Source organism: Neolamprologus brichardi, chromosome 8, assembly GCF_056152115.1.
Source record: "Neolamprologus brichardi isolate AB-2024 chromosome 8, ASM5615211v1, whole genome shotgun sequence".
In the NCBI taxonomy this organism is placed as follows: Eukaryota; Metazoa; Chordata; class Actinopteri; order Cichliformes; family Cichlidae; genus Neolamprologus; species Neolamprologus brichardi.
In genome coordinates this window covers 24,136,192-24,147,313 of record NC_142111.1, presented here as the reverse complement: position 1 = coordinate 24,147,313, position 11,122 = coordinate 24,136,192, and the positions used below count along the sequence as shown (strand labels likewise).

The 11,122-nt window shown below is 39.6% G+C and overlaps 1 protein-coding gene across 2 annotated transcripts; it reads right to left on the bottom strand.

Moving 5' to 3' along the window:
* Nucleotides 1-1,332: 1,332 nt before the first annotated feature.
* Nucleotides 1,333-9,893, bottom strand: arf2b (ARF GTPase 2b). 2 transcript variants are annotated; one of them, XM_006793227.3, is made up of 5 exons: nt 9,761-9,893; nt 8,516-8,673; nt 7,660-7,770; nt 5,001-5,125; nt 1,333-3,202 (listed from the first exon to the last, which is right to left on the bottom strand). In XM_006793227.3, exons 2-5 carry the CDS (start codon nt 8,661-8,663, stop codon nt 3,041-3,043), a joined length of 546 nt encoding a protein of 181 aa, XP_006793290.1. In that variant the 5' UTR covers nt 8,664-8,673; nt 9,761-9,893; the 3' UTR covers nt 1,333-3,040. The 2 variants fall into 2 exon arrangements, with proteins under 2 accessions (XP_006793290.1, XP_006793291.1); XM_006793228.3 differs by lacking the exon at nt 9,761-9,893 and adding an exon at nt 9,343-9,634.
* Between the last annotated feature and the right edge of the window lie 1,229 nt (nt 9,894-11,122).

Sequence of the window (11,122 nt, the reverse complement as noted above, 5' to 3'; positions counted from 1 at the left end):
TTGTCAAACTGGAACTCTAGTCTGCAGTAGGCCTGCATGTACGTGACTGTGTATGTTTGTCTCCACCTAGAGGTTAAATCTGGAGGCTGGAGTTTTTGTTCAAAGTTTAACCAGCAGTTTAGTCCTGGTTACATTTTTACAGACTGCTGTCAGAGCAAGAAACAGTTTAAAGAAGACATTCAACAATCAAAGTTAAAATTTCATAATCAAATTCATGTTTAAACTTAAAGGAAACACTTCTGCCTCTGCAGGGTAATTATGCAAACCTGTGCCTTCACAGTAATTTCACACCATGAATGCAGTAATTTAATTTATTAAATCTCTTTCTTTTCTCTTTTAGAAAGGTTTGCTGTTATTTCCTGATAGATTAAGAATTCCCACAGTTCATTCAAACGCAGACTTTGTGCTGGCGAAATTTTTTTTTAAGAAGTGTGTCTGAGTAAACCCAACAGGAACAGAAACGCTGTCCTGAAGAGAAAACAACCTAGTATATCTTTCTTTTCCTGGTTAGTGTTTCTGCAGCCACTTCAGCAGAGACTTTTTTACTATATGGAGAGCCAGGAGAGCCAAACTGAATGAATTAATATGAAGACGCGTTTCCTTTATTTTGCATGAATCACAGGAACCCACCTCTGTCCTCTGTACAGTCATCAACACATTTTGACAGCATAACATCACCTTCAGTTTGCAGTCATATGTTCAAATGTTTTAGATAAAATATATCAATCACTCCTACTTTACATAAATATTTAAATTAGGTGAAATTTAACTTTGGAGAATAGACTGCCTGCATTGCAACTCATCCTTCTTACCTCCGTAGACCCCATATTAAAACGTTTAATTTGACAGCAAAAACAAACTTGTTTGCAAAAAGGTTTTGGCCTCTATGGATATTTCCCCACTTTATGACAACTGAAAAGGTTAGCCACCGAGCATAATGTGGTTTATCCTCCTAACTGTAACAATCAGCATAACTCATAAAATGAGCTTTGTTTTTACTCAGTATGACTTGAAATGAATAATTGTGCCCATAAAATCACCAGAAAAATGTTGAGCAAGTCATCTGAGTAGCTCCACATTTAAAAAACAAAAACAAAAACAAAAAAATTCCAAGGGATTTGCATCCCTTCTCTGGATCTCCTGCTTGTTAAACACTAGTAGTGTGCACCACCACACTGTGAGCCATGTCGACAAAAAAAACAAAGCTGACCAGATTTGGGCGCCATCTGAGGCCTGAACTTTCACAGGGATTGCATCATTATTACAAACTTGTTTAATGCAAAGATCCACCACTGTAACACATGAGAAAATAAAAAGCCTCTCCAACAGCTGTTGGATCAAATCATGTTTATTAATGTGTTCAGGAAATCCCCACAGAAACAGTTTATAGGGGAACTTACAGATTTACAATCATTCTTGACAGAAGTGCCAGCTCTAACCCCCATGGTTCAACACTGAGGACGACCAGCTAACTGCACACCCATTCCCCTCAACAGGTCTACCACCAAGTCCTTCCAGCTCGCCGACGAGCCTCCGACAGAGTACTTACTGTGTTGGTCTTTTCTGCCTGTAAACACCCAGACGTCTGGACCGTTCACAGTTATAGAGAGCCTTCATTATTTTATTTTTTATCATGGTTTTTTTTTTTTTTTTTTTGGTGCCAATCCTTCATCCCGACCAGGAAGAAAAAAAAAGATCGCACACAGCTGGATGCTTTCAGACTTTCAAAATAAAAGTGCCAACCGTTGGTGAGAAGAAAAAAAACTCGTCTGAGGCCCTCGAGGATGCACTTTCTACTTCCATATACAGGATTTGTCATACTGCTCAAATGCATTTGGTTCAGCAGTCAAAGTACAAATAGAAATGCTAAAACTAGTTACAGAAAAAAAAACATGTAACATCTCTTTAAAGGAATAACATGTGACGCCTGTGAATGTATAAGGACACCTGCCTCAGTCTGAAGTGTGCGAAATGTCCAACACCTTGTATCTGGCATGGAAACACTGAAGGTCATCTCCAAAAAAAGAAAAAAAAAGAAAAAGGAAAATCCTAATTTAATCCCAGGATTTAAACGCCAGCAACCCAAAGTCAAGAATTGCATATTCTCGTAGAGTTTAATTTTTTAATTTTTTCTTCTTTTGTGCTTCACGCTCTCACTTAGTGGTGGGAGGGGAGAAAGGTAGTGTTCACTGGAGAACCATTGCTAAGAATAATCTTTTATATTCCAATATAATAATAATATTAATAAAACAAACAGCATGATTTTCAGATGACACCAGAATGATCAAGGATGGGATTTTCTCTTTTCTTACTTTTTTTTTTTTTAATTTTCCATTTTTTGTTTTTTTTTCCATTTGCTTCGACCTGATACAGGTTAAGATGCAATTTACTGAATCTCTTGGTGGGTTTGAGGTCTCAAAAATCAGATTAAAATGAACACCTAAGCACTGAAGGTGGGAGGGAGGGGGGCATTTCTAGTCAACATAGATATATTCTACAGGGAGGAGTGGGGGGTTGCACCCTTGCTCTTTCTTTGCCGTATGAAAACCGTGCTTCCTCTGAAGAGTAAGGGCAGGGCAGAACAGGGTCAAGGTGGGGGGGCCGTGCAAGACAGATTAGGCGAGGAGGGGGGTAGGCCGAGCAGGGCAGAGACTGAGTTTGGTGGATGGAGAGAGGGAGAGAGAGAGGGGCTTGAAAACCAGACTGCTGATTCCACAGGAGGTGTGTAAAAGGCACGCCAGGGTTACTCCCGATCCCAGCCAGCATACACAGAGACGCCTTCACACCCACACATCCACACAGGCATACACACCCACAGCCACACGCACACACACAAGCAGCACAGGCTAGAGCCCCAAGAGTACGGACGAGGAGGAAGAGAAAGCAGGAGGAAGGCGTTGAAAGAAAGAGCCGGGGCAGAGGAGTTAGAGGGGCGCAGAGGGGGGCCTGGATCCGGTGCTGCCGCTGTGTCGAAACAGAAAAAAAAATAAACAACAAACAAACAAACGAAAAAATAATAATTCAAAACTGCTGGAATGGATCATTTCTGGTTCTTCAGCTGGTTGGAGAGCCAGTCGAGGCCCTCATACAAGCCGTCTCCGCTGGTGGCACAGGTGGCCTGGATGTACCAGCTGCGCTGGCGGAGGGCGTGCAGGCCCAGCTTGTCTGTGATCTCTGCAGCGTTCATGGCGTTGGGGAGATCCTAGAGGGAGAGGAAAAAGCCAGTTATGATGCAGTTCTAACCATTTTTAACCATCTGAACCAAAAATCCCACAAGCTTTCATCAACAGTAGAAAAGCTTCTGAACAGTTCAGCCAATGTGTAAGTGCCTTAATCGTGCACTCTCTTTAATGGCCACTAGGGGGCTACAGCAGTGGCTGAGGGGAGGACAAAAAAACTTCCAGTCCAATACAAGTGTTCAGGGATCGGCTCTCAGTAAAACTTTCCTGCTGAGTTTGAGTATAAGTCATTTGTTTCAGGTCATATTAAATAATCTTATTTTTTATCATTCTCAGAGTCAGAGAGGAGGGTTATCCAGAATAGATGATGGTGGGGGCCAATAAACATCTAGTGATGTCATAATGCGGTGACAGATCATGGGAGTTGTTTTCACAACAGCCTGAACACCTAATGTGCTAAGGCTCATTAAGTAGTAGTAGTCATAATACTGATTTAAGTTTCATATTTACATTTGGATTTTATTATAGGGATCTATTAATACACTACTTTATATTAATACAAGTTTTATTATGCTGCCGTTATTAATAGTATTATTATAGTAGTATAATTAATAGTAATGAATTCCATTTTTGAGGGCTTGAACATGCTCAAACCCTCATCAAAGTGTGCACACCTGCCAGAAGCAATGGAAAGTTTTGTATTTAACGGGCCCCTTATCAATCGTTGGTTCCCTCACATCCTGTACTTATACTGTGCTAAAATCTGCACACAGACCAGAAAGTCTGCAAAGACGGACCAACAACAGCCTCTCTGCAAGATTTTGAACAGAACCTCCTGCTAACTGAACACAGCCAAGCTTCAAAGGTGTGAACTTGACACAGAGCATGCAGACACAAAACACCAGATGAACATTTGAATCTACATGAACTGAGGAACCTGCCGAAACAAACATGACCTGTTCTGATAGGTAGATGAGACGATATCCTGTTGGTTTTGCTCTGCTGTCACCGATGTCTGTGGTTAGGTCTATTGGTTAGCACATTTAAGATTTCAACAGATCAGTAACAAAGTGGTTTGCAGCGGTTTTAGTCACGGTTCATTTAGGGAGGGAAAAAAAAGGTGTTACTTCTATTAAATCTGTCTGAGATTTATCATCATTTGCATTTTTCTTGACAGAATTCTGACAAACAAAATGAATGAGCAGCCTAACATTTAACAAAGCTTCTTATCTAATCAATGCTTTCTTTTTCTTCTCAATACATGTGAACTACCGCAGGGCAGGTTTCAGAATAGAGAATCAATGTGCAGATGTTGATCTTGAAGTGACAGCTGTTCTTCATTGTAAAAAAATTAAAATGAAATAGCTTCTACATGTGGACTGCATTCGTTTTTTAAATATTAGTTTTATCAGGTTATTGTTTTTGGCTTATTTTTGCCAGGACTCGAGTACAGGGCCTCAAACCAGCAACCTTCAGGTTAGTAGCAGGATGCACCAATTTATGGACTTTGTCTCCCACAATATGGCTGCCTGATATTTCTGCCTGCCCACATTAACACGGCTAGCTACACGCTCCCCAGTCCTATCTCAAAGCATATAAATCCCTGACAGGGAAACATTTAAGGTGGAAGTTCACACCATTTTGATACTTGCATTTCTGCCTCTGAACCAGCAGAGGCTTTTTTTAAAATTAAAGAAAGGTCCTGTACAAATAAAGTCTTGATCTTTATATCTGAAAGCTTTTTCATCCAAACCAATTGAGAAGTAAATTTGAGGCTCATTTCTTTTCTTGGCTCTGCGTGTGTCTGAGACTCAAACTCACCTGTTTATTTGCAAAAACGAGCAGCACGGCGTCTCTGAGTTCGTCCTCAGCAAGCATTCTGGACAGTTCCTCCCTCGCCTCGTTCACCCTCTCCCTGTCGTTGCTGTCCACCACGAAGATGAGCCCTGCATACAAAAAAAAAAAAAAAATGCAGAAACATGTCTTCATTTATATTCTGGTTACAATGCATGCTCTATTGTCCCAGATAAAAAGCTCTGACTCTGTTCCAGTAATAATTCAGTCTGGACCAGCTCTCTTGGCCATTTATTAATCCCCAAAACAGTAAAGTAGAGTGGGCATTAAAAAAAGAAAAGTATGAGTAATAATTTGTGATTTGGCAGCTGCAGGTCTGCTGACTGTGAGAATATATTAAATCCAGAAGCTGTTAAACACATCAGTCATTTGTAAAGTTCAGTACAGATTAATTTATGACTTAAAGCTGCCAAATTATTTTCAGTTGTCATAGATCATGTGAAAGCTGTATTTTGAGACAACCGACAGTTTAATGACCGTATAAAAAAAAGCTTCATGACACGAATGGATGGATGAAAGTACAACAGTGTTCTGAATGATGTTTTCCTGCTTCAAATTTAACACAAAAAATAAAGACAAAGCCAAGAAAACTGAGGTAATTTTGTTAAATGTCCTATGGCTGAAGCACACTTCCTGATCTGTGTGCCAGCTTGTGTGAGGAAACGTTTCATCATACCCACAGCTCACCGAATGTACAAACAGGATGTTTTTATATTCATGTAACAGGGGACGACGTGATCACATGCTCAGCTCCGGTCTATAACTGAGATACTATTTGTTTGTGAAGCTAGAATCTGTATGCAGCCTCACTGACCTGTTACATTACAGACTCTGAAGATGTGAAGGGCACAAAAATGAAAGCAATATCTACAGGACACAGTGATGCTGTTAATTTGGTCAGTTTGCCTGAAATTTAGGATTCTTGAGACTCAGCTGGTGTTCAGCTGAGGGATCATGATCAAGAACAGGAATGCTGGTTTTTCTTGGCTTTGAGGGTTGATTCTTTATTACCTTAAGCGATAGATAATTACGCATTTTTTAGGTAAACGCCAATCTGATATTTTGGTTAGATATTGGATTAATTCTATCTACAGAACCTGGATCAGATATCAGAGACAAAAATCCACTATATGGTCTGAACTATTCAGTTCTCTGTTTTTCATAGTGCAGAGGAAGCTAACAGCGAAGCGGTAACTTGGGAACATTTAACACAACACCAACCAGCAACTTTCTACTCATGTTTACTAATTATTACAAAGTTATACAAACTCTCATTTTAACTCATGATGTTCGGACAGAAAGACGTCATAAATGTGGAGGCTTGACAGACACGGTTCAGTGAAACACTTGTTAAGATGGCTTTATTGGACTTATGGGAAAGTAACTTGTAAACTCAATTAATATCATTTTAACAGCTCTGATAAGCCACAGATAAACTCAGTTAAGCAGTATTTTTGCATTGCACCAATTCCAGGAAATGTGGCCAATCAGATCTTCTAATATAACAGATTTATCACTGTTTGGACTTTCTCTTCATGTTGGGATAAAGTTGTCAAGCTATAATTCAGAATGGCCATTTTCATTATGTTTTTGACAGAACTGATAGACAATTTCTATTTTTAGATATTCTAAGCATTTCAGTTGTAATACAATAACTTTGTCTGAGCATTAAGGGCATCACAGCACCATGAGACATTTGACAGAGAAAATTACATCTCTACAGGTTAAAAACAGTCAGTGTTAAAAACCTAAAACAGTGATGGGAAACGTATAACGTATATATAACGTAAGAACAGGGCCATACTTAAAACAGAATTTTCTGTTAGATTGTCAAAAAAGCCACTTGCATGCTAAGAATTTTACCGTTAGAGTGAAGATATAACAGGTCATCATAAAAAAATGATGTATCATGTGTTTTTTTACTTTTTTTTGTTTTGTTTTTTTTTTACATTTCTTGGGGAGAGGCTAGACCATTAAGGACATCAGACTAGATTGAGATGGTCCGCAGGCCTAATTTTGCATAGAGCCTTAATCTTTTTGCCAGGAAAAATGATGGAAAGAACGATTTTCTGTCACCTTAATCACGAAATCGTTAACCAATACTCGGCACTCTAGCCCAAACACAACTTTCCTTGTTTGCTGTAGAAGAAAATTCTGTAGTCAGACATGCTGTTTGTTAAATGATGCTGCGTCTTAGATCATCACTGAAATGATTCACACATTCAGTTTCACACTTGGGTGCTCAGTATGTGGAAGGTGATGTTCATCTAATGCATGCAGGGAAACCACAGGAGCACTGATGGCAGTGAAGCAAATAAGGTGGCTTCAATCACAATTAATTTCTGCAGATTAAAGATACCACAAAATGTTCAACTTAGTTTGCTTACAAGCCGGATCATGACTGGCAAACACAAGACAGCATAGGCCTATACATTGTGATGAGTTACACATCAGGAAACAGTAGAGGAGTCACACAATACGCCCTTTGAGAATGGAACAATGGCATGTGAGTCATTGGTCTCTTTAATATCCTCTATGCACCAACGAGGCCACCTATGGGCAGTAATGCTCACTGACACAACTGCCAGCTAAGATAATGCCACTGCACACCCCCCTTACACCTCACCTTGAGTGTTCTGGAAGTAGTGGCGCCACAGCGGCCTGATTTTGTCCTGACCGCCCACATCCCAAACTGTGAAGCTGATGTTCTTGTATTCTACAGTTTCAACATTAAAACCTGCGAAAAGGGAAAAAAAAGGAGAGGAAACAGATGAGTCACTAAAAGGCTTTGGACCACTCGATAGCAAACACTACACGCAGATAAAGATTTCTACAATTTTTTTTTTCACTGTTTGTTCCTAATATAACTTTTTTATTTTTAAAGTCAACATTTCCTGACTGCATTTTAATCAAGAAAAGGTCTTCAGTTATTCTCATTTTAACACTTATTCTTTGTTAAACCATTGTTAAAATGAAATGTCCCGAAAATCTGACATAAGGAATTAAACTTGGACACGCACAAAAAAAAAACACTAATCAAAAATTACCATAACTGCTTAAAGCTACAAAGTGATTGGTCGCCCTGTTGACTGGTAATGGCATTCACCTGCCTTTGTGGCCAATACTTATCACATCACTCCTGGTTAAGTTTTTTTTTTTTTTTTAAATAGATTAGTTAATTTTAATTATGATTTAATTACTTCCCCTGAAACAAAGTAAGAAGTAAATTGCAATTAAAAAAAAGACAATAAACACAAAAAGTAGATATATTAGTCATAGCCCTAAGTTCCGTAACAGTGTATCCCTAGTAATTAAAACAAATTAACAGTCAGATGTTTAAAAGACCTGAAGATCTGGTGAACAGGATTTTTTTTGTCCTCTCAAATAACAATAGGAAATAACTAACAACAATCTTCTCATAGCAGTCTAAAAATACAGCTTCTTTACAATGACAGTGGAGTGATAGATGTAAATGTTCATACCAATGGTGGGAATGGTGGTGACTATCTCTCCGAGTTTGAGTTTATATAGGATAGTTGTTTTTCCAGCCGCATCCAGCCCCACCATTAGAATCCTCATCTCTTTTTTGCCAAACAGGCCTTTGAATAAGCTCGCAAATACATTCCCCATGGTGATGAAGCTGTCAAAGCAGAGACGGAGACAGGGTTAAGACAGTGTAAGGTCTGCTGTTAATCGGTTTCAGTGCAGTATGGTGAGAGGAAGTGAACACAGGGAAAATGTATCATAGAGAATACAGCTGACATCTGGACTGATTTACCGTCGTTTTATCGTTAGCCAGTTCATAGAGGCACACCACATTAGAGCAGTTCGATGACAGCTGTATATTTAGTCGAAAAAACGAGGTACATTGTGTGACACACGAAGGAGAACAAGTTAAATGTTTACACAAACGAATGATAGAGTCGTAGACGAAAGCCTCAAAGTTAAGGCCGTCCATATCAGCCATTAACTTCTACACTACAGAAGTATTAAAACTGCCTATGTGTCAATTATTTAACAGCAGAAAAATCGCATATCCTGAGGCTAAGCTGTACAACCGTGGATAAAGCGAATAGCTAACTGATGAAAAGATAAGAGAGGCCTGTTCCAGCTAGAAAACTCTGCAATAGCAGGTTAGGATAATGTTTCTGTACGAGTGAGCCGTCACAAGACGCTAGCTTTCAACTATAAGGTCAAGCTAAGTTAATGTTAAAGTTCATATCAGTACGTGTCAATAAAGGCTGAAACATTCTGCTATGTGAACGCGCAGATCTTCTGTGAAAAGTCTGAAGTTTTCTGGTCTCTTTACCTTGTTACCAGCACTCGAAACAGGATACAGTTCGCTTTACTAAGGGCGGATGCTTCAGCTAGATAGCTAGTTTTCCTAGCATATGCTAACTTGCGACGAACAGGCGACACCGTTCGTCAACGGTCTAAAGACCACTGCCGGTTACAGCATATATCATTAATACATATAACGACGACCTGCTACAAAATCCACCTGGAAAACTGAGGCCTGGTTTCTGTGGCGTGAACATTAAAAGAGCTGATACACGGTAGCTCGCTATGCTAACAGCCGTTAGCTAAATGCCGCGTCACAGTTGAGAAAGAACCTCGTGACGTCATGCTCAGGCGAAACTAAATCGAATCGCTGGTACCGCGCGACAATGGCCGTACAATAAATGGCGTTACAGGCAAAACACAAGCGAGTTTATGTGGGTTATTACCTTTAAAACGACAGCTTCTCGATCTTTCCGTTATCTCTCACTGTCACCCCAAAATGGCGTCTTGCGCAACCAGGGAGACACCGGCGTACGGCCACTTCCCACTCTCACACCGCGTCCAATCGTAGCACGCATGGTGTAACGGATAACCCGCCCAGATAACGCCCCGGTCCAATCAGCGTGTCGGCAGAGCCCTGTGCGCACAGTGCACAAAATGTCGAGGAAGTGAGCCGTAGACAAGTTTATTCAAGTTTCAGACACTGAGAACCGGGCCCTCAGAGTTTTTCTGTTTTTTCCCTTTTTTTTAATCGACGACAAATGACTACAGGGAAACAGATATTGGCCACAAAAGAGACAAATAATGATAATAACGATTAAATGACATGAATAACCACAAAGACATGCAAAAAAGCATACAAGTCAAGCGGAAACGATCCATGAGATCCCCAAAGGTACATGGGGCCATGAATAAACATAAATAACCCTAAAAAGACACCAATAAATAAAGAAATCCACACATAAACACAAGGACTATAGGAAGTCAAAAAACAAAACACAGAAATACAACATTAGAAAAAATCTGTTTCTAGTTTATTGTTTTTCCTCTATTTTATGTTTGCTTGTGGTCATTTTGATTTACTTTTTGATCGTTTTTCATCTTTATGGATGTTTAATTTGCTCTTACTTTTAAGCACATTTTCTGAGTAAAACCTAATGATCACTGGGGTCACCGAAGGCCTCTCCAGCACTCTTTCCAATTGTGTGAGAGAGGTGGAGGGTTTTTAACATTTATTTGTTTAGAGGCCCGTTTTTCCATGCCGGGACTCAAGATCCTGGCTGATCCCAACTTTTAGGCCTTACTGTCCATCTCGTTCTTCATAATCTGATTAATTGCATTTTTTTTGAAGACTTGAACCAGTGAAATCCTTCCCGTGGACTCACTTGAAGAGACATCTTGACATTTCTTTTTAGATCCTGACTCATTTTAATTGTGTTAATTCAAATTGCTGACACAGAAATGCTAGCATTTATCTATTATATGATTAGTCCAAGGCTGCAGGTTATTATGAATAAACTCATTGTCTGCAGGTCTCACAACCACTGTCTTTAATCATTTATGGTTTTACTTTTAGAATGGTAATTAATCCCACTTGTCAGCAGCAATTATTATTGGCTGTGTTTGCTATTGGAGGAATGTTTAAAGAAAACTCAGAAGCTTCACATTCCTCAAACACCAAGCTGGAAATGTGAGGCCTTATTGTAGACTGTATATAAAAGATGGGTGTAGTCATCGTAATCACCCATTGGCTAGTGAAGCGCTGGTGACTCAAGATGAGTGTTTTGTTTTTACTGTTGCCATCTTGG

Coding starts and splice junctions, on each gene's coding strand:
- arf2b (XM_006793227.3), bottom strand. CDS start 8,663: ATGGGGAATGTATTTGCGAGCTTATTCAAAGGCCTGTTTGGCAAAAAA. Junction 7,771..8,515: donor CACCACCATTCCCACCATTG/GTATGAACATTT, acceptor CCCTTTTCGCAG/GTTTTAATGTTGAAACTGTA. Junction 5,126..7,659: donor CTACTTCCAGAACACTCAAG/GTGAGGTGTAAG, acceptor TTTTGTATGCAG/GGCTCATCTTCGTGGTGGAC.